The sequence below is a fragment of the Ranitomeya imitator genome, chromosome 1, assembly GCF_032444005.1.
Source record: "Ranitomeya imitator isolate aRanImi1 chromosome 1, aRanImi1.pri, whole genome shotgun sequence".
Classification (NCBI taxonomy): Eukaryota; Metazoa; Chordata; class Amphibia; order Anura; family Dendrobatidae; genus Ranitomeya; species Ranitomeya imitator.
This window is the reverse complement of record NC_091282.1, coordinates 1226770999-1226795357: the sequence shown is the minus strand read 5'-3', so window position 1 is coordinate 1226795357 and position 24359 is coordinate 1226770999. Positions and strand designations below refer to the sequence as shown.

The window sequence follows — 24359 nt, the reverse complement described above, 5'->3', positions numbered from 1 at the left end:
GAGACCTTCCCAGAGCCCTCCTAATCCCATTAGAGAGTCAGCCCCAGAGCCCAGCGAGCAGCAGATGATGTGCGCAGAACATTCCCAGGCCACACCGATCTAATGAAAGTGTTCGCAGGTTAATATCTACAAATGGAGTCAAATATTGTGCTGATCAGTGAGCTGCGCCTCATGCTCCGAGATCCCTGTATCACGGCCCAATAACTGCTATCAGCACAGACCAGAGAATGCAGATCTGACCCCAATGTCCCAAACATGGCACCTAAATACTAACGATCCATCCATCTATCTACCTACTAATGATCCATCTACCTATTAATGATCCATCCATCCATCTACTAATGATCCATCCATCCATCCACCTACTAATGATCCATCTACCTACTAATGATCCATAGATCCACCTACTAATGATCCATCTACCTACTAATGATCCATCCGTCAATCTACTAATGATCCATCTACCTACTAATGATCCATCCATCCACCTACTAATGATCCATAGATCCACCTACTAATGATCCATCTACCTACTAATGATCCATCCGTCAATCTACTAATGATCCATCCATCCATCCACCTACTAATGATCCATCTACCTACTAATGATCCATCCATCCACCTACTAATGATCCATAGATCCACCTACTAATGATCCATCTACCTACTAATGATCCATCCGTCAATCTACTAATGATCCATCCATCATCCATTAAGTAATGATCCATCCATCTACCTACTAATAATCTAACTATGTATTATTTATCTATCTATCTATCATCTATCTATTATCTGTCTATTATCTATCTATTATCTATCTATCATCTATCTATTATCTGTCTATTATCTATCTATCTATCATCTATCTATTATTAATCTATTATCTATCTATTATCATCTATCTATTATCTATCTATTTATCTATAATCTATTATCATCTATCTATTATCTATCTATCTATTATCTATCTATTTGTTAACGATTATCTATGATCTATCTATCTATCTATCTATTATCTATCTATTATCTATCTATTATCTATCTATTATCTGTCTATCTATTATCTATCTATTATCTATCTATTATCTATCTATTATCTATCTATTATCATCTATCTATTATCTATCTATTATCTATCATCATCTATCTATTATCTATCTATCTATTATCTATCTATTTGTTAACGATTATCTATCTATTATCTATCTATTATCTATCTATTATCATCTATCTATTATCTATCTATTATCATCTATCTATTATCTATCTATTATCATCTATCTATTATCTATCTATCTATCTATCTATTTATTATCTATCTATCTATTATCTATTGTCTATCAGAATGTAGAATCCTAATCTATGAAACCACTCCCCTAATCTACAAGCCACACCCATTCCTTAAAGGGGCTCCTTATTTTTAGGGCTGGACTTCTGCACTTTACTCTGCCCTTTTCCCGGTCCAGGGCCTCCGTCATGTACAGCTCGTTGCCGCTATCTGTCTGATTACCATGGATGATAAATCTGACACATGGTAACATTAAACTATAAATCCAGCATCCTGGACGCACAATGAAAATGTAAAAGTCATTAATCCGGCCGTTAACCCCTTCACAACCAACACTCACATTACGCCCCCCCATCACCTTAAAAGCTTCCCTGGCAGCTTAGAGGTCCGGTGTGAATGAAAAAGCAAAGAGGTCCCCCTCCTTGCCCAAATCCCTACACATTATCCCTGGCTTTCACTTGGATCTGACTTTCTCCTGTGGTGTCTGCTTTAATCCTCACTAATTGCCAGTAATTGGGTTCTTGCCCCGGGTCTCTGCAGGTGTTTGAAGGCACATCTGGGATAGATGCCAAGAAAACCACTTGCGAATTCACAGGGGACATCCTAAGGACACCTGTTTCCGAAGACATGCTGGGTACGTTGGACGGGGGTTAATATAATGATGTCAGTGCAGGTAAAGTCCATCGAGACGTCCGAGTAGATGGTCACACACGTTCTTCCTGAGGTGGTGGATAACATTCCACGGTAGACCATCATCAGATGATAACTCCGACTGTCCGGTGCCCAATCAAGGCCCTGAGTGCAATCAGCTTGGCTGAATTTTCATGGTTTCTTTTCTCTTAATGTGGTTGTCTACTGAGGACATCCCTCTTTTTGAAAACAGTCAATTGACTGAGATCTGATCGCTGATGATTTGGTCTCTGATACTCTCCACGGTCCTCTGTTATTCCTGCAGAAAGTTGCAAAGTCGTCCATAGTGACCACTAGATGCAAGTTTGGTCAACCATGTACTGAATGGTCTCGCTCTGCATATGTTGGTCCACATACCCTAACCAGACTTTGAGGCTTTCACGATGAGAGACCTCCTTTAACGATCTCCTCTTCCGTCCCCCCCTCTTTGGCCCATCTGTCCTCAAGTGCCATCATGATGTCGCAGGACGGCTAACGTCAACTCATAACGTCAGAGTCGGAAATGAAAAGTGAAGATGGAAAAGAAGATCGATGGAGGAAGCAAGCGGGGAACTGGGTGGGTGAGGGATGCGGTGAAAGATCTCCGAATACAATAAATAACTTTAATTCATGCGTCCGATGCAAATCAATTTTTTCGGTTGAATTTAAGCAAATCTGGCAAATTTTTGGAACATCTGTTGGGGGTTTTTAACTTTTTTTTTTGCATTTTATGGGAAGACTTAAAATTGGAATGTAGCAGGTATCACTACTGTGTTCACTTACACTCTTGGAGTAGGGGGTAAGTGAAGGGGTTACCACTGGGTGACTGTGCATCCACCCGGACCCTACATCCATTTATACGACAAAGAGGCGGAATGTCTATAAGCTGCGGAATAAAAGAATTGCAAGGGAATTTGCCAATGATGACCTTGATGGCAGACTGTTAAATATACTGCAGGCAGAGGAGATTGGCGTTGAGGAACAGTGGACAATTCTGAGAGATGCTGTTTATAATACTGCTCTGGAGCATCTCAGATCTGCAGCCAGAAATAATCAAGACTGGTTCGATGAAAACGACGAGGAAATAAAGACACTCCTAGAAGAGAAACATCAGCGGTACAAGGTGTATCAAAATGACCCCACGTCGTTAGCTAAGAAAGGTGCCTTTACCAACATAAAAAGAAAGGTACAAATCAAGCTACGCGAGATGCAGGATATCTGGTTTAGCAAGAAGGCCGACGAAATTCAGGGCTATGCAGAAACCCATGACCAGAAACGCTTCTATGATGCGCTCAAAGCTGTATATGGACCCCAGTCATCAAGCTCTTCGTCTCTGCTTAATGCAGATGGAACTAAGCTACAAATTATGGAACGGTTGGATGAGCACTTTAATAATATTCTTAATCGACCTGCCAATATCAATGATGAGACTACTGCTCGCCTGCCCCAGGTAGAAATCAACAAGGAGCTTGATGTTCTTCCAAGTGGAGATGAAGTCAGGAAAGCAGTAAAACAACTTTCGTGTGGAAAAGCACCCGGAAATGATGCTATACCTGCTGAGGTATATAAATCTGGCGGCCCTGTTCTGATGCAAACGGTGACCAAACTATTCCAATATATGTGGACAAAGGAACAGGTTCCACAACAGATGAAAGATGCCAGCATAATCCACATATACAAGAGGAAAGGTAATCGCTAATCTTGTGACAACCATCGAGGCATCTCCCTTCTGTCCACTGCAGGCAAGATATTGGCTCGTGTCTTGCTCAACCGCCTTTTACATCACCTTGAGCAAGGACTATTACCCGAAAGCCAGTGTGGTTTCCGTGCTAAACGTGGAACAGTAGATATGGTCTTTTCAGCACGTCAACTTCAGGAAAAGTGCCAGGAGCAACACCGTGACCTTTATGTAACTTTTGTTGATTTGACCAAGGCTTTTGACACAGTCAGTAGGGACAGCCTGTGGAAGATCATGGCAAAATTCGGCTGCCCGAGCAAGTTCATCTCAATCATCCGGCAGTTCCATGATGGTGAAGGTTCTGAACGATGGAGACATATCTGAGGCTTTCCCAGTAACAAATGGCGTAAATCAAGGCTGTGTGCTTGCTCCAACCCTGTTCAGTATGCTGTTCTCTGCAATGTTAAGTGATGCCTTTAACAACTGTGAAGATGGAATCCAGGTTAGGTACAGGGCTGATGGCAAGCTATTCAACCCAAAACGCCTGAAGGCGGTTACGAAAGTGCATGAGACTGTTATCCGTGAATTACTATTTGCTGATGCACTTAACGCTAGCACGGAACAGCAGATGCAGCATGAAATGGACTGTTTTTCGCAAGCTTGCGACAGTTTTGGTCTCGAGTTCAACATTAGAAAAACCGAAGTCATGCATCAACCGGTTCCAGGAAAACTGTACAAGGAGCCACGTATCACGGTGAAAGAGCAAAACCTCAAAGCAGACGATAACTTCACCTACTTAGGCAGCACACTTTCCCGTGAAGTAACCATAGACGCTGAGGTTAATAACAGAATTGCCAAAGCCAGTGCCACCTTCGGGAGACTGCGTAAGAACGTCTGGGAACAAAGGGGACTCGGCCTTACCACCAAGCTGAAGGTCTACTGCGCGGTGGTCCTCACCACACTTCTCTATGCTAGCGAGACCTGGACAGTGTACAGCCGGCATGCTAAACGGCTTAATCATTTCCACATGAGTTGCCTCCGCAGACTCCTCCACATCAGGTGGCAAGACAATGTCCTGGACACGGCAATTCTGGAACAAACTGGGCTCTGCAGCGTTTACACTCTCCTACTGAAAGTCCAAGCCAGGAGGCTGGACACGTGGTTAGAATGCCTGACAGCCGACTACCGAAACAACTGCTGTACGTAGAACTGTGCTAAGGAAACCGAGCAGTTGGGGGGCAGAAGAAGCGCTAATAAAGACTGCCTTAAGGTGTCTCTCAAAAACCTGTAAGTCAACACCAATGAATGGGAAGAGCTTGCCCTGGATCGTCCAGGTTGGCGGGGCAGGATCACCTCAGGAGGACGAGCAGCTGAAGACGCAAAAAGAAAGCTCACTGTCCACAAGGCACAAGTAGAATCTGGTGTGCTGACCACATCTGCTTCCTTATGTCAAGTATGTGGGCGAACCTTCAGGGCCCGGATTGGACTCATCAGCCACCTCCGGACCCATAACTACTAATTCTCTTCTAACCCTGAAGTCATGATCATCTTCGACTATGAAGGACGAACATCATCAATCACATCCATTTATTGAAAAACATGCAATGACTCTCTTGGAAATCTCAGATCCACCAGGGCAAATTATACTGGTGGCCTAATCTATTAATTCATGAAAAACGTTAATCGTCCTACATTTAATCTGCTGATATTGCCAAAGGCACGTGCAGGCTACAAATAGTCTTTACATGTGGGCCGATGTGTCTAGTGGATGCTAAAAGTGTTCTCTAGCACTCCTGGACATATATCGTAGTAGTGCCTTTCTTTCTAAACCTCACCAAAACATGTCATTGTCAATGGGTCCCTAGCTGGGATCTACAGTTTTCACTCCTCGAATATTTTGTGTGGTCTTTCTTTGTACTTTTACCCTTCACCTGGGGTTTTCAGATGGTGTAAGATGCGGGCAACTGGCACAAATACCTCTGAAGTGGGAACAAGTGACTACTGCATCTCATCTACAACCAACAACTTAATTTTCGACCATCATCCTCGAAGATGTAAATCGAGGCCCAATGGAAAATTTGCGCAGAAGGTGGCCTAATCCAAGAGACGTCTTTCTTGCGGTACAATTTGGACCCGTTCATTCACTACTTAACACCTTCAGTTACTATAGCTACAGCCAAGCAGTATAAGCCTCAAAAAAAGTACAAGGTCACCCAGACACTGGCCGAAAAGGAAAATGTTGGTGACAAGTCCTCCACCTAAGTCCTGGCTTCAGAATTTAGTCTTAGGTCAGAAGTGGTCCGACACTGAGCCCCTTCTGTCGGGCCCCCGAATCTCTGCGGTAGGTATGACACCGATTCTAACCATTCTTCTCCATTGTATTGTCTCTACACCGGTCACTGAACACCGGCATCATGAAGAGTGGCGACAATATAGGACCTACATCACTCCCACCCAAACCCAACCATCGCTTTTCGTCCCCCTGAAAAAAAAAAAAAAAGGTAACAAAAAAAGCTTAATTAGTTTCACAACATTTGCCGAAAACATTGTAATAAATAAATAAAGAAATCAGTCATTCATTTCCCATTTATAGATCCCTTTGTCCGGCGCTAATAGCGTCTTTAGATAAAGTGAATTACGGGCCGGTGGGAGGTTGTTAATTAGGTCGGAGATTTGGAGACCTACAAGCTTAATGAGGGCCAGATTTTTCTCTTTTTTATTTTTATTCCTCAGTCTGGATGGAAACCAGCAGTGAAAGGTCCCAGGCAAGGCCGCCCCGGCCATTCACAGCGCTCCTCAATGACAAGCTGTACTCCCAGATGGTCCTGGGGTGGGGGTGGGCTGGGGGGCTCGGAGGCTGGAAAATGCTGGCTTAGCCGGTGCTGATCCGGGGACCGTTAACCCCTCTTGTCCCAAAGCAGAATTACAATTTATAGATTGGATCTGTGGGTTCCTTCACTTTGCCCCGCGATGACAATTTTTTTCCAAAAATTCAATTTCTTTCCAATTTATAACATGATTTATTTTTATTTGGGTTTATTAGATTTATTTTTAAAACATTCATTTTATTTTTATTTTTACTTAAGATGTTTTTCTTAACTTTCGAGCTTTAGTTTATTTTTACTACTTGGCAAGAAAGAATAAAGACCCCGAAATTTGAATTGTTTTGACTCCATCCAATCGAATTTATTTTAGCTTTTCCTCTTCGTCTTCGGGAACTTTTTTTTTTTTTTTTCTGGATCGTTAAGGACCTTCTTTCCCCACCAGAGTTGTATTTGGCTAATGTCACCATTTAATTCACCCAGTTAATATTTTTTACTTTGAAGGCTGAAAAGGAATTTTGTGGCTTTTTTTTTGTTATTTTTTTTATGCTTTAGGTTTTGGTTTGTGCCGACATATTCTGTGACCCATTACTTTTTTTTTGTCCATGTGGTCATGTGAGGGCTTGTTCTTTGCGGGGCGATCTGTGATTTTCCATTGTGCCATTTTCGGATTCTTATGACTTTTTGGTCTCTTTTCATTCCATTATTTCGGCTTAGGTCCTATTTTCCCCTACAGGGATATTTCAGGCATCTCTTGTATCATGGCTTTTTAATGTCATGCATTATCTATGAAATCAGAGGCACCCAGAGTTACTCAGTACAAGTCCATAGATTCCATGACGCTTTTTCCTGTTATCCTAGCCACTAGGTGGCGCTATTGAATGACCATTTTGTCTGGATGGATGAAAGCGTACATGTCCGGCCATTATACCCCTGCATAATGGGGCAGCTTCACACTTTTTGAGTCTGGAAAAGCTGAATCCCAAGCTGTGATTTCCTTGTGTTGCCAGAATTCATGTATCCAATAAACACTGCTATTACTTTTGCTGCCGCTTTCCCCGATCGGGTGGTCATCACTGCTTTTTGTATCATCACCGATCAGATGTAACTTTGCGTCGATCAATTTTTTTTTTTTTAATGGTTTTAAATTTTTAATACAGATTTTATGGTGCATATGGCGCCATCTGCTGTTGACAAGGGGTACTGCTGCCCTAAATAATTGTATGTAATGGTCCTTTAAATGACGTTTGAAGTATTAATGTTAAGCGGGAGTATTCATGAGCCTCAGCGGCCACCAAGCGTTCTAGACCGCGGAGAGGTTAAGGGCAGCTGATGTAGTGCGATATCTCAGAAGTCACTGGAGACATATGGCATTTTCTATGTTAGATGGGCCCAGAATTGGAGGCGTCTGTAGGGGGCGCCCCGAAGTTACTACTTCTCTCACCTGGAGCCCTTTAAGTTTATCTCTTACATCTCTGTATGTGCACAAGTGACAAGAAGGAAGAGGCGCTGAGGTGGTGGAGAAGGTTACTGACCTTTCATGGTCGCTGAGTCTGGATCCTGGCAGGATGTGAAGGTTATGTGCAGTGACAGGAGGAGCAGCAGGATGGTCCCTGAACGACATCAGAGCACGGAGCGGTCACAGGTAGCCAGACCCCCGCACATGTCCTACATGCCACTAATGGAAGGACACCAGGGGCCCGGTACGTGACCAGCACTCGCCTGTGTCACAGGGATCCGGAGAAGATGGACGCTGCATGTGATGGACAGGCAGATGGTGTAGATGTGTCTAGATGTTGATGAAGCTGTATTCTAAACTCTCTGCTCCCCTATTTCTTGTAGGACGCGTCTTTAATGGCTCGGGGAAACCTATAGATAATGGTCCGGCAGTGATGGCAGAAGACTTCCTAGACATCAATGGTGAGAACGATACGTCCACATGCTGAGCAGTGGCCGCCATGGACTTCTGTGTCCTTCCCGATCGGAGGGCAGAATGAACGTCTTCGTCCTCCGAAGATGACCTCACAGAGCACTGATGTCCGGCTCTATCTCTTACCAGGTCAGCCGATCAACCCCCAAGGGAGAACCTACCCCGAGGAGATGATACAGACCGGAATCTCCCCAATCGACGTCATGAACAGCATCGCTCGAGGCCAGAAGATCCCCATCTTCTCTGCCGCTGGTCTACCACACAACGATGTACGAGGGACAGAGAACCTGGGCAAATAGGGAGTAGCGAAAGCCCAAATGTCAGCCCTAGATCCCAAGTGTCAGCTTCCATTGTTCTAGATCACAAGTGTCTCCATTGCTCTAAATCACAAGTGGCAGTGTTCCATTGTTCTAGATCACATGTGTCAGCGTTCCACTGTTCTAGATCACAATTGTCTCCATTGCTCTAGGTCACAAGTGGCAGTGTTCCATTGTTCTAGATCACAAGTGTCTCCATTGCTCTAAATCACAAGTGTCAGCTTCCATTGTTCTAGATCCAAAGTGTCAACATTACATTGTTCTAGATCCCAAGCATATGTGTTCCATTTTTCTAGATCTCAAGTGTCTCCATTGTCAGAAGTGTCAGCATTCTGTTGTTATAGATTAGAAATGTCAGCATTCTATTTTTCTAGATCCCAAGTGTCAGCATTCCATTGTTCTAGATCCCAAATATCAGCATTCCATTGGTCTCTAGATACCATGTGTCAGCATTCCATTTTTCTAGATCCCAAGTGCCAGAATTCAATTGCTCTAGATCCCAAATGTCAACCTTCCATTGTTCTAGATCCCAAGTGTCAGCATTCCATTATTCTGGATCCCAAGTGTCAGAATTCCATTGTTCTAGATCCCAAGTGTCAGTATTCCATTATTCTGGATCCCAAGTGTCAGCATTCCATTGTTCTAGATCACAAGTGTCAGCATTCCATTGTTCTAGATCACAAGTGTCAGCATTCCATTGTTGTAGATCCCGAGTGTCAAAATTCCATTGCTCTAGATGCGAAGTGTTGAAATGTGAAGGTCAAAATTGTGCGTTTTGTTGCCCATTATTACAAGACTCCCCACTTCCCCCATGCCCAATACCAGAGATAAACTAATATGTTGGGTGGAGAGGAGTCTAGAACAGCAGAGCAGAGAACCTGCTCTTATCCGGGGTATCTCTTCTTGCCCCCACAGATTGCTGCTCAGATTTGCAGACAGGCCGGGCTGGTGAAGAAATCGAAGGATGTCATGGATTACCACGATGATAATTTTGCCATTGTGTTTGCTGCAATGGGTGTAAGTCATCCAAGTAAAGTCACCTCCCCTCCGGTCATCTGTGAGTCGTAATGGATGAATCGGTCCAAATTGTCACCCCTTATAGGTAAACATGGAGACGGCCCGGTTCTTCAAGTCCGACTTTGAGGAAAACGGATCCATGGATAACGTCTGCCTGTTCTTGAATTTAGCCAATGATCCGACGTAAGTGGCATAGAGGGATCCTGGTCTTGGTCCCTCGGGGGTCGTCCTCCTGGCGCAGCTACAAGTGTGAATAACTCTGTCATGTGCTATTATTGTCCCACAGCATCGAGAGGATCATCACTCCTCGCCTGGCGCTCACAGAAGCAGAGTACCTGGCCTACCAGTGTGAGAAGCATGTGCTGGTCATCCTCACGGACATGAGCTCCTATGCTGAGGCTCTACGTGAGGTAATAAGCTTTGTCATTTCTCATTCCAGAGGGCAAGATAGTCAAGAGGGGTCGTAATGGCAGCTGATAGAGTCCCACTGTGCCCCTAAGGACTTAGGTCTGAAGGTTTAGCGTAGGTTTTCCATACGCAGTAGGTCCAATGGTGGAGCTTCTTGCATCTGGTGACATCACTAGCTCCAGAATAGTGGAGTAGGACAGGTTCACTATGTCCCTTCTAGGTAGGAGAACCTCAACTGATACAGAACCTGACAATCAGGCCAACCCAAACCTGACCCCAGGTGGGAACCTTCCATGACAAACAAATCCAGTTGGTATATTGAACTATTTTTAATTTTTAATTATCTTGTAGGTCTCAGCAGCTCGAGAGGAGGTACCTGGCCGACGTGGCTTTCCTGGCTATATGTACACTGACTTGGCCACTATCTATGAACGAGCTGGTCGGGTGGAGGGAAGGAGCGGATCTATCACCCAGATACCAATTCTCACAATGCCTAATGATGGTGAGTACCTACAGTCTGCCAACATCTCTAACTAGAGGAGGATTCTCGGTGTGCAGATGTTTCATGCCTGGGACTGTTCTGCCTGGTGATGTCCAGTCTTCTTCTGGGTTCTTGACGTCCTTCTTCTTCTATTGGTAAATCGCGTGTGGAGGTAGAACCCCTCCCCCCCAGGAGCCGCCATCATTGTGTTTCCGAATATTCCCAAGCCTAAAATACATCAAAGTATCCGAAAGTCTATGATGGCACGTTTCCCCAGGAGGACACATGCTGCACACAGATCAGCTACGCGCTACAGGATGGAGAAGACCTGATGTGACATCACTGCTCTCTGATAATGACCTGATGCGATGTCACTGCTCTCTGGGAATGACCTGATGTGACATCACTGCTCTCTGATAATGACCTGATGCGATGTCACTGCTCTCTGGGAATGACCTGATGTGACATCACTGCTCTCTGAGAATGACCTGATGTGACATCACTGCTCTCTGAGAATGACCTGATGTGACGTCACTGCTCTGTGAGAATGACCTGATGTGACATCACTGCTCTCTGAGAATGACCTGGTGTGACATCACTGCTCTCTGAGAATGACCTGATGTGACATCACTGCTCTCTGAGAATGACCTGGTGTGACATCACTGCTCTCTGAGAATGACCTGATGTGACATCACTGCTCTCTGAGAATGACCTGGTGTGACATCACTGCTCTCTGAGAATGACCGGATGTGACATCACTGCTCTCTGAGAATGACCTGATGTGACATCACTGCTCTCTGAGAATGACCTGATGTGACATCACTGCTCTCTGAGAATGACCTGGTGTGACATCACTGCTCTCTGAGAATGACCTGATGTGACATCACTGCTCTCTGAGAATGACCTGATGTGACATCACTGCTCTCTGAGAATGACCTGGTGTGACATCACTGCTCTCTGAGAATGACCTGATGTGACATCACTGCTCTCTGAGAATAACCTGGTGTGACATCACTGCTCTCTGAGAATGACCTGATGTGACATCACTGCTCTCTGAGAATGACCTGGTGTGACATCACTGCTCTCTGAGAATGACCGGATGTGACATCACTGCTCTCTGAGAATGACCTGATGTGACGTCACTGCTCTGTGAGAATGACCTGGTGTGACATCACTGCTCTCTGAGAATGACCTGGTGTGACATCACTGCTCTCTGAGAATGACCTGATGTGACGTCACTGCTCTGTGAGAATGACCTGGTGTGACGTCACTGCTCTCTGAGAATGACCTGATGTGACATCACTGCTCTCTGAGAATGACCTGTGTGACATCACTGCTCTCTGAGAATGATCTCATGTGACATCACTGCTCTCTGGGAATGACCTGATGTGACATCACTGCTCTCTGAGAATAATCTCATGTGATATCACTGCTCTCTAAGAATGACCTGATGTGACATCACTGCTCTCTGAGAATGATCTCATGTGATATCACTGCTCTCTAAGAATGACCTGATGTGACATCACTGCTCTCTGAGAATAATCTCATGTGATATCACTGCTCTCTAAGAATGACCTGATGTGACATCACTGCTCTCTGAGAATAATCTCATGTGATATCACTGCTCTCTGAGAATGACCTGATGTGACATCACTGCTCTCTGAGAATGACCTGATGTGACCTCACTGCTCTCTGAGAATGACCTGATCTGACATCACTGCTCTCTGAGAATGACCTGATGTGACCTCACTGCTCTCTGAGAATGACCTGATGTGACCTCACTGCTCTCTGAGAATGACCTGATGTGACATCACTGCTCTCTGAGAATGACCTGATGTGACATCACTGCTCTCTAAGAATGACCTGATGTGACCTCACTGCTCTCTAAGAATGACCTGATGTGACATCACTGCTCTCTAAGAATGACCTGATGTGACATCACTGCTCTCTAAGAATGACCTGATGTGACCTCACTGCTCTCTGAGAATGACCTGATGTGACCTCACTGCTCTCTGAGAATGACCTGATGTGATATCACTGCTCTCTGAGAATGACCTGATGTGACATCACTGCTCTCTGAGAATGACCTGATGTGACATCACTGCTCTCTGAGAATGACCTGATGTGACATCACTGCTCTCTGGGAATGACCTGATGTGACATCACTGCTCTCTGAGAATGACCTGATGTGACATCACTGCTCTCTGAGAATGACCTGATGTGACATCACTGTTCTCTGGGAATGACCTGATGTGACATCACTGCTCTCTGAGAATGACCTGATGTGACATCACTGCTCTCTAAGAATGACCTGATGTGACATCACTGCTCTCTAAGAATGACCTGATGTGACCTCACTGCTCTCTGAGAATGACCTGATGTGACCTCACTGCTCTCTGAGAATGACCTGATGTGACATCACTGCTCTCTGAGAATGACCTGATGTGACATCACTGCTCTCTGAGAATGACCTGATGTGACATCACTGCTCTCTGGGAATGACCTGATGTGACATCACTGCTCTCTGAGAATGACCTGATGTGACATCACTGCTCTCTGAGAATGACCTGATGTGACATCACTGCTCTCTGAGAATGACCTGATGTGACATCACTGCTCTCTGAGAATGACCTGATGTGACATCACTGCTTTCTGAGAATGATCTCATGTGACATCACTGCTGTCTGAGAATGACCTGATGTGACGTCACTGCTCTCTGGGAATGACCTGATGTGACATCACTGCTCTCTGGGAATGACCTGATGTGACCTCACTGCTCTCTGAGAATGACCTGATATGACATCACTGCTCTCTGAGAATAGTAACATAGTAACATAGTTAGTAAGGCCGAAAAAAGACATTTGTCCATCCAGTTCAGCCTATATTCCATCATAATAAATACCCAGATCTACGTCCTTCTACAGAACCTAATAATTGTATGATACAATATTGTTCTGCTCCAGGAAGACATCCAGGCCTCTCTTGAACCCCTCGACTGAGTTCGCCATCACCACCTCCTCAGGCAAGCAATTCCAGATTCTCACTGCCCTAACAGTAAAGAATCCTCTTCTATGTTGGTGGAAAAACCTTCTCTCCTCCAGACGCAAAGAATGCCCCCTTGTGCCCGTCACCTTCCTTGGTATAAACAGATCCTCAGCGAGATATTTGTATTGTCCCCTTATATACTTATACATGGTTATTAGATCGCCCCTCAGTCGTCTTTTTTCTAGACTAAATAATCCTAATTTCGCTAATCTATCTGGGTATTGTAGTTCTCCCATCCCCTTTATTAATTTTGTTGCCCTCCTTTGTACTCTCTCTAGTTCCATTATATCCTTCCTGAGCACCGGTGCCCAAAACTGGACACAGTACTCCATGTGCGGTCTAACTAGGGATTTGTACAGAGGCAGTATAATGCTCTCATCATGTGTATCCAGACCTCTTTTAATGCACCCCATGATCCTGTTTGCCTTGGCAGCTGCTGCCTGGCACTGGCTGCTCCAGGTAAGTTTATCATTAACTAGGATCCCCAAGTCCTTCTCCCTGTCAGATTTACCCAGTGGTTTCCCGTTCAGTGTGTAATGGTGATATTGATTCCTTCTTCCCATGTGTATAACCTTACATTTATCATTGTTAAACCTCATCTGCCACCTTTCAGCCCAAGTTTCCAACTTATCCAGATCCATCTGTAGCAGAATACTGTCTTCTCTTGTATTAACTGCTTTACATAGTTTTGTATCATCTGCAAATATCGATATTTTACTGTGTAAACCTTCTACCAGATCATTAATGAATATGTTGAAGAGAACAGGTCCCAATACTGATCCCTGCGGTACCCCACTGGTCACAGCGACCCAGTTAGAGACTATACCATTTATAACCACCCTCTGCTTTCTATCACTAAGCCAGTTACTAACCCATTTACACACATTTTCCCCCAGACCAAGCATTCTCATTTTGTGTACCAACCTCTTGTGCGGCACGGTATCAAACGCTTTGGAAAAATCGAGATATACCACGTCCAATGACTCACCGTGGTCCAGCCTATAGCTTACCTCTTCATAAAAACTGATTAGATTGGTTTGACAGGAGCGATTTCTCATAAACCCATGCTGATATGGAGTTAAACAGTTATTCTCATTGAGATAATCCAGAATAACATCCCTCAGAAACCCTTCAAATATTTTACCAACAATAGAGGTTAGACTTACTGGCCTATAATTTCCAGGTTCACTTTTAGAGCCCTTTTTGAATATTGGCACCACATTTGCTATGCGCCAGTCCTGCGGAACAGACCCTGTCGCTATAGAGTCCCTAAAAATAAGAAATAATGGTTTATCTATTACATTACTTAGTTCTCTTAGTACTCGTGGGTGTATGCCATCCGGACCCGGAGATTTATCTATTTTAATCTTATTTAGCCGGTTTCGCACCTCTTCTTGGGTTAGATTGGTGACCCTTAATATAGGGTTTTCATTGTTTCTTGGGATTTCACCTAGCATTTTATTTTCCACCGTGAATACCGTGGAGAAGAAGGTGTTTAATATGTTAGCTTTTTCCTCGTCATCTACAACCATTCTTTCCTCACTATTTTTTAAGGGGCCTACATTTTCAGTTTTTATTCTTTTACTATTGATATAGTTGAAGAACAGTTTGGGATTAGTTTTACTCTCCTTAGCAATGTGCTTCTCTGTTTCCTTTTTGGCAGCTTTAATTAGTTTTTTAGATAAAGTATTTTTCTCCCTATAGTTTTTTAGAGCTTCAATGGTGCCATCCTGCTTTAGTAGTGCAAATGCTTTCTTTTTACTGTTAATTGCCTGTCTTACTTCTTTGTTTAGCCACATTGGGTTTTTCCTATTTCTAGTCCTTTTATTCCCACAAGGTATAAACCGCTTACACTGCCTATTTAGGATGTTCTTAAACATTTCCCATTTATTATCTGTATTCTCATTTCTGAGGATATTGTCCCAGTCTACCAGATTAAGGGCATCTCTAAGCTGGTCAAACTTTGCCTTCCTAAAGTTCAATGTTTTTGTGACTCCCTGACAAGTCCCCCTAGTGAAAGACAGGTGAAACTGCACAATATTGTGGTCGCTATTTCCTAAATGCCCGACCACCTGCAGATTTGTTATTCTGTCAGGTCTATTAGATAGTATTAGATCTAAAAGTGCTGCTCCTCTGGTTGGATTCTGCACCAATTGTGAAAGATAATTTTTCTTGGTTATTAGCAGAAACCTGTTGCCTTTATGGGTTTCACAGGTTTCTGTTTCCCAGTTAATATCCGGGTAGTTAAAGTCCCCCATAACCAGGACCTCATTATGGGTTGCAGCTTCATCTATCTGCTTTAGAAGTAGACTTTCCATGCTTTCTGTTATATTTGGGGGTTTGTAACAGACCCCAATGAGAATTTTGTTACCATTTTTCCCTCCATGAATTTCAACCCATATGGACTCGACATCCTCATTCCCTTCGCTAATATCCTCCCTTAAAGTGGACTTTAGACAAGACTTTACATAGAGACAAACCCCTCCTCCTCTCCGATTTTTACGATCCTTTCTAAACAGACTGTAACCCTGTAAGTTAACTGCCCAGTCATAGCTTTCATCTAACCATGTCTCGGTTATTCCCACTATGTCAAAGTTACCTGTAGATATTTCTGCTTCTAGTTCTTCCATCTTGTTTGTCAGGCTTCTGGCGTTTGCGAGCATGCAGTTTAGAGGATTTTGTTTTGTTCCAATCTCCTCACTGTGGATTGTTTTAGAAATGTTCTTACCTCCCTTCTGAGTATGTTTTCCTGGGTCGTCTTTGTTCGAGTCTAATGTTTTTCTTCCCGTCCCCTCTTCTTCTAGTTTAACGCCCTCCTGATGAGTGTAGCGAGTCTTCTGGCGAATGTGTGTTTCCCAGGTTTGTTGAGGTGTAGTCCGTCTCTGGCGAGGAGTCCATCATACCAGTAATTCACACCGTGGTCCAGGAATCCAAATCCTTGTTGTCTGCACCATCGTCTTAGCCAGTTGTTTGCATCAAGGATCCTGTTCCATCTCCTGGTGCCATGCCCGTCTACTGGAAGGATAGAAGAAAAAACTACCTGTGCATCCAGTTCCTTTACTTTCTTCCCCAACTCTTCAAAGTCCTTGCAGATTGTCGGTAGGTCCTTCCTTGCCGTGTCATTGGTGCCAACATGTATCAGAAGAAATGGGTGGACGTCCTTGGAGCTGAAGAGCTTTGGTATCCTATCGGTCACATCCTTGATCATCGCACCTGGAAGGCAGCATACTTCTCTTGCAGTTATGTCCGGTCTGCAGATGGCTGCTTCGGTGCCTCTCAGTAGTGAGTCTCCCACCACCACCACTCTTCGTTGCTTCTTGGCTGTACTTTTTGCTGTCACTTGTTGCTGTGTGCCCTTTTCTTTTTTGCTTGCTGGTATTGCTTCATTCTTAGGTGTGCCATCTTCATCCTCTACAAAGATTTGATATCGGTTCTTCAGTTGCGTGGTTGGTGATTTCTCCATGGTCTTCTTGCTTCTTTTGGTCACATGCTTCCACTCATCTGCTTTTGGAGGTTCTCTGACACTTTTTTCACCTTCTGTGACCAGTAGAGATGCCTCTGTTCTGTCTAGAAAGTCTTCATTCTCTTTGATGAGTTTCAAAGTTGCTATTCTTTCTTCCAGACCCCGCACCTTTTCTTCTAAAAGGGCCACTAGTCTACACTTCTGACAGGTGAAATTGGATTCTTCTTCTGGTCGATCTGTGAACATGTAGCACATGCTGCAGCTCACCATGTAGGTTGTCACATCTGCCATGTTGCTCCTAGATCCTGCTGACTTGCTGTGTGTTTTCCTTCTTGTGTAATCTACTCAGCCAAGCTCTCTTGCAATAATGTCCTACAGGCAAAAATTTGCGCGCCGTAAGGCGCGCGGTTTGGTGATGCTTTCGAAGCAGCTGGTCCCGGCTGTACCCAACGATCTTCTAGCTTAGGGAGACTTCGCTTCTCCCAGAAGGCACCTGGAATATGCAAATTAGCCTCCTGAAGCTTGAATCCCTGGTTTGGTGATGCTTTCGAAGCAGCTGGTCCCGGCTGTACCCAACGATCTTCTAGCTTAGGGAGACTTCGCTTCTCCCAGAAGGCACCTGGAATATGCAAATTAGCCTCCTGAAGCTTGAAATCCCTGGTTTCAACAGTGATGACCTGTGTGACATCACTGCTCTCTGAGAATGACCTGATGTGACATCACTGCTCTCTGAGAATGACCTCATGTGACATCACTGCTCTCTGAGAATGACCTGATGTGACATCACTGCTCTCTGAGAATGACCTGATGTGACATCACTGCTCTCTGAGAATGACCGGATGTGACATCACTGCTCTCTGAGAATGACCTGACGTGACATCACTGCTCTCTGAGAATGACCTGGTGTGACATCACTGCTCTCTGAGAATGACCTCATGTGATATCACTGCTCTCTGAGAATGACCTGATGTGACATCACTGCTCTCTGAGAATGACCTGATGTGACATCACTGCTCTCTGAGAATGACCTGATGTGACATCACTGCTCTCTGAGAATGACCTGGTGTGACATCACTGCTCTCTGAGAATGACCTGGTGTGACATCACTGCTCTCTGAGAATGACCTGGTGTGACATCACTGCTCTCTGAGAATAATCTCATGTGACATCGCTGCTCTCTGAGAATGACCTGGTGTGACATCACTGCTCTCTGAGAATGACCTGGTGTGACATCACTGCTCTCTGAGAATGACCTGATGTGACATCACTGCTCTCTGAGAATGACCTGATGTGACGTCACTGCTCTCTGAGAATGACCTGATGTGACATCACTGCTCTCTGAGAATGACCTGATGTGACATCACTGCTCTCTGAGAATGACCTGATGTGACATCACTGCTCTCTGAGAATGACCTGATGTGACATCACTGCTCTCTGAGAATGACCTGATGTGACATCACTGCTCTCTGAGAATGACCTGATGTGACATCACTGCTCTCTGAGAATAATCTCATGTGACATCACTGCTCTCTGAGAATGACCTGATGTGACATCACTGCTCTCTGAGAATGACCTGATGTGACGTCACTGCTCTCTGAGAATGACCTGATGTGACATCACTGCTCTCTGAGAATAATCTCATGTGACATCACTGCTCTCTGAGAATGACCTGATGTGACATCACTGCTCTCTGAGAATAATCTCATGTGACATCACTGCTCTCTGAGAATGACCTGATGTGACATCACTGCTCTCTGAGAATAATCTCATGTGACATCACTGCTCTCTGAGAATGACCTGACGTGACATCACTGCTCTCTGAGAATGACCTGGTGTGACATCGCTGCTCTCTGAGAATAATCTCATGTGACATCACTGCTCTCTGAGAATGACCTGGTGTGACATCACTGCTCTCTGAGAATGACCTGATGTGACATCACTGCTCTCTGAGAATGACCTGATGTGACATCACTGCTCTCTGAGAATGACCTGATGTGACATCACTGCTCTCTGAGAATAATCTCATGTGACATCACTGCTCTCTGAGAATGACCTGATGTGACATCACTGCTCTCTGAGAATAATCTCATGTGACATCACTGCTCTCTGAGAATGACCTGACGTGACATCACTGCTCTCTGAGAATGACCTGGTGTGACATCGCTGCTCTCTGAGAATAATCTCATGTGACATCACTGCTCTCTGAGAATGACCTGGTGTGACATCACTGCTCTCTGAGAATGACCTGATGTGACATCACTGCTCTCTGAGAATGACCTGGTGTGACATCGCTGCTCTCTGAGAATAATCTCATGTGACATCACTGCTCTCTGAGAATGACCTGATGTGACATCACTGCTCTCTGAGAATGACCTGATGTGACATCACTGCTCTCTGAGAATGACCTGGTGTGACATCGCTGCTCTCTGAGAATAATCTCATGTGATATCACTGTTCTCTGAGAATGACCTGATGTGACATCACTGCTGTCTGATGAGATCACTTATTCTAATTTCTTCCAGATATCACTCACCCCATCCCTGACTTGACCGGCTTCATCACAGAAGGGCAGATCTATGTGGATAGACAACTGCACAACAGACAGGTGAGTGGCGTCACTCCTTGAGTTCCACCTTCATTTCTTTGCCCACCATAATGACGTACAGATGGAGTGGAACTTAGTTTGTCATTGAACTGTTTGTTTTATGTTGCGGGATAAAAATCAGAGCAAAGAAATCAGAATTGAGTTCGCCGGCAGTCCTATGTAAATTCACAGCTGTATTAATGCATATGTCGCAAGGTGTAAATTGAGAATTAGATATGGCGGCACAATTTATAGTTATATCATGTTCAAAACATAGTAATGAACTTCATAAATACTTTTCAGATCTATCCTCCGATCAACGTGCTGCCATCTCTGTCCCGTCTCATGAAATCTGCTATTGGGGAAGGCATGACGAGAAAAGACCACGGGGACGTGTCCAACCAGCTGGTGAGTATGTTGTGTGTATGATCCCTGGTGGTCAGTGTTATAGTCAGTGTATGGTCCCTGGTGGTCAGTGTTATAGATAGTGTATAATCCCTGGTGGTCAGTGTTATAGTCAGTGTATGGTCCCTGGTGGTCAGTGTTATAGATAGTGTATAATCCCTGGTGGTCAGTGTTATAGTCAGTGTATGGTCCCTGGTGGTCAGTGTTATAGATAGTGTATGATCCCTGGTGGTCAGTGTTATAGATAGTGTATGATCCCTGGTGGTCAGTGTTATAGATAGTGTATAATCCCTGGTGGTCAGTGTTATAGTCAGTGTATAATCCCTGGTGGTCAGTGTTATAGTCAGTGTATGGTCCCTGGTGGTCAGTGTTATAGATAGTGTATAATCCCTGGTGGTCAGTGTTATAGTCAGTGTATAATCCCTGGTGGTCAGTGTTATAGTCAGTATATGATCCCTGGTGGTCAGTGTTATAGTCAGTATATGATCCCTGGTGGTCTGTGTTATAGTCAGTATATGATCCCTGGTGGTCAGTGTTATAGATAGTGTATAATTCCTGGTGGTCAGTGTTATAGTCAGTGTATGATCCCTGGTGGTCAGTGTTATAGTCAGCATATGATCCCTGGTGGTCAGTGTTATAGATAGTGTATAATCCCTGGTGGTCTGTGTTATAGTCAGTGTATAATCCCTGGTGGTCTGTGTTATAGTCAGTATATGATCCCTGGTGGTCAGTGTTATAGATAGTGTATAATTCCTGGTGGTCTGTGTTATAGTCAGTGTATAATCCCTGGTGGTCAGTGTTATAGTCAGCATATGATCCCTGGTGGTCAGTGTTATAGATAGTGTATAATCCCTGGTGGTCTGTGTTATAGTCAGTGTATAATCCCTGGTGGTCTGTGTTATAGTCAGTATATGATCCCTGGTGGTCAGTGTTATAGATAGTGTATAATTCCTGGTGGTCTGTGTTATAGTCAGTGTATGATCCCTGGTGGTCAGTGTTATAGATAGTGTATAATCCCTGGTGGTCAGTGTATAATCCCTGGTGGTCAGTGTTATATTCAGTGTATAATCCCTGGTGGTCAGTGTTATAGTCAGTATATGATCCCTGGTGGTCTGTGTTATAGTCAGTATATGATCCCTGGTGGTCTGTGTTATAGTCAGTATATGATCCCTGGTGGTCTGTGTTATAGTCAGTATATGATCCCTGGTGGTCAGTGTTATAGATAGTGTATAATCCCTGGTGGTCAGTGTATAATCCCTGGTGGTCAGTGTTATATTCAGTGTATAATCCCTGGTGGTCTGTGTTATAGTCAGTATATGATCCCTGGTGGTCTGTGTTATAGTCAGTATATGATCCCTGGTGGTCTGTGTTATAGTCAGTATATGATCCCTGGTGGTCTGTGTTATAGTCAGTATATGATCCCTGGTGGTCAGTGTTATAGTCAGTGTATGATCCCTGGTGGTCTGTGTTATAGTCAGTATATGATCCCTGGTGGTCTGTGTTATAGTCAGTATATGATCCCTGGTGGTCTGTGTTATAGTCAGTATATGATCCCTGGTGGTCTGTGTTATAGTCAGTGTATGATCCCTGGTGGTCTGTGTTATAGTCAGTGTATGATCCCTGGTGGTCAGTGTTATAGTCAGTATATGATCCCTGGTGGTCTGTGTTATAGTCAGTATATAATCCCTGGTGGTCTGTGTTATAGTCAGTATATGATCCCTGGTGGTCTGTGTTATAGTCAGTATATGATCCCTGGTGGTCAGTGTTATAGTCAGTATATAATCCCTGGTGGTCTGTGTTATAGTCAGTATATGATCCCTGGTGGTCTGTGTTATAGTCAGTATATGATCCCTGGTGGTCTGTGTTATAGTCAGTATATGATCCCTGGTGGTCTGTTATAGTCAGTATATAATCCCTGGTGGTCTGTGTTATAGTCAGTGTATGATCCCTGGTGGTCTGTGTTATAGTCAGTGTATGATCCCTGGTGGTCAGTGTTATAGTCAGTATATGATCCCTGGTGGTCTGTGTTATAGTCAGTATATGATCCCTGGTGGTCTGTTATAGTCAGTATATAATCCCTGGTGGTCTGTGTTATAGTCAGTGTATGATCCCTGGTGGTCTGTGTTATAGTCAGTGTATGATCCCTGGTGGTCAGTGTTATAGTCAGTATATGATCCCTGGTGGTCAGCATATGATACTACTTTGTCCCTGGTGTTGTCGTTGGTCCACAGTACGCCTGTTACGCCATCGGGAAGGATGTCCAGGCCATGAAGGCCGTGGTTGGAGAAGAAGCTCTGTCGTCAGATGATCTTTTGTACCTCGAGTTCCTGCAGAAGTTCGAGAGGCAGTTTATTGCTCAGGGTAAGAATCGTCCTCACTACTGGGACCAGTGATCTCCTCTGGATGTATGAGGGTCATCAGAGGAACGGCAGATCCCTCCAGATCCGGGACAGATCCTGGCAGATCCGAGGCAGATCCCAGCAAATCTCATCAGATCCCGGAAGATCCCATCAGATCCCGGCAGTTCCATCAGATCCCGGCAGATCCCATCAGATCCTTCACCCGTGATTAATCCTGAATCATGAGCATTGACGCTGAGTCCAAGACAGGATGTGGATCCTCAATACTCAGATCCCCATTCCCACAGTTGTTGGGGTCCTGGCAGTCGGACCCCCGCAGTCACTAAGTTATCCCCTATTCTATGCAGACACCTTTAAGCAGTATGTTCGCCTTTGAGGATATGATTCTTCTTTTTTTCATGAAGATCTTTGCACGGTTCGGCTTTTACCGGCTGCTTGTTTCCCTGCACATTGCAGGCTGCAGAACGAGTTAACTACCAATCTGTCAGTGAGCTCATTGTAGCTGGAGAATATAACACTTTTATCCGTCCTCTGCGCTGACTTATGGCCACAGAGTTTAGCTCAACCTTCTTGTAGCCATAAATCACCTTAAAGGGGCCCACACTTCACTTGAGCTCCCTGACTGATCCTCAGTTAACTCATTCTGCAGCCGGCAACGTGCGGAAAACCAAGGAGCCTTTAAAAGTCAAAATTTTAAAATGTAATCCGACCACAAAGATGATCCTTGGCCCGACGTTCCTAACTGCTGGTGATGTTCTTGTCTAGGAGCCTACGAGAACAGATCCATCTTCGAGTCCCTGGACATCGGATGGCAGCTGCTGCGCATCTTCCCCAAGGAGCTGCTAAAACGGATCCCGGAGTCCATGCTGGCCGAGTTTTACCCACGAGAATCCAGACCCCAAGTGGGAGACGTTGCGGCCAAAACCAAATGAGCGTCAGACGAGAGGATCCCGAGACCCCCAAGACCTCCGAGACCCCAAGATCTCTGACACCTCCAAGACCCCTGAGACCTCCAAGACCCCCAACATCTCTGAGACCTCTGAGAACCCTGAAACCTCCGAGACCCCCAAGATCTGTGAGACCCCCGAGACCCCTGAGATCTCTGAGACCCCAAGACCTCGGGGACCTCCCAGACCCCCGAGACCTCGGAGACCCCCAACCATCCGGTCACAGACTCGGTAAAAAGAAAACTTTTGGCCAAGAAATGACTGTTCAGCAAGTTATTCACCACATTTATTCCTGAAAAATAAAGTTACCCCTTGTCCACTAACTGGGGGGCCTGACAGACCCTCATTGCCCCCTAGATCCTGGAGAACGTGGCTCCGCAGACTGGTCCTGAGCGGGCCGCAGATGCGCATGCTCGGCCTCCACTCACTCATGCGTTCCTCCTCCGCTCTGCGCCGAATCTGCTGCATTCATGGCCTGTCCGGAAACTCTACAAAAGGCTTTCCTCTAGGATTAGAGCAGAGCGTGGTCAGCAGCCTGTCGGTCGCGTGCCCGTCCGCCATCTTTACGGTGACGCTGTCTGTGTCGGTCAGGATCGCGCACCTTTTGGCGGTAGAGCAGGAATTCTTCACTGTTAATATCTGAACTGTAATAAAACCATAAATAAAGAAAGGAAATGAGGTTTTGTTCTTGGTGATCTCTGATCTCCCGATCCCTGGAGGACCTGAAGGACTAGGAGCCAGACAGGAGCGATGTCTGCCCGCACCACAAAATGTCGTCACATCAGTAATTCCGGAGCCAAAAGAATGACCGGAGACACGGAGCCCGGCGGATAAAGGAACCTGCCTAGTGATGGCTGTCAGTGCCTGCCTAGTGATAGATGTCAGCGCCTGCCTAGTGATAGGTGTCGGTGCCTGCCTAGTGATAGCTGTCAGCGCTTGCCTAGTG

The 24359-nt window shown here is 44.9% G+C and overlaps 1 protein-coding gene across 1 annotated transcript in view; it reads left to right on the top strand.

Annotated features, from left to right (window-relative positions):
• ATP6V1B1 (ATPase H+ transporting V1 subunit B1) overlaps nt 1–24092 on the top strand; it is a 136764-nt gene extending 112672 nt beyond the window's left edge. Inside the window, exons 4-14 of the mRNA XM_069745112.1 lie at nt 1829–1922; nt 8300–8377; nt 8517–8656; nt 9620–9721; nt 9807–9904; nt 10008–10131; nt 10481–10631; nt 19640–19722; nt 20005–20109; nt 22338–22467; nt 23232–24092. Coding sequence (XP_069601213.1) covers nt 1829–1922; nt 8300–8377; nt 8517–8656; nt 9620–9721; nt 9807–9904; nt 10008–10131; nt 10481–10631; nt 19640–19722; nt 20005–20109; nt 22338–22467; nt 23232–23398 — 1272 coding nt within the window. The 3' untranslated portion in view covers nt 23399–24092. The remainder of the gene's footprint in view (nt 1–1828; nt 1923–8299; nt 8378–8516; nt 8657–9619; nt 9722–9806; nt 9905–10007; nt 10132–10480; nt 10632–19639; nt 19723–20004; nt 20110–22337; nt 22468–23231) is intronic.
• The last annotated feature ends 267 nt before the right edge of the window (nt 24093–24359 follow it).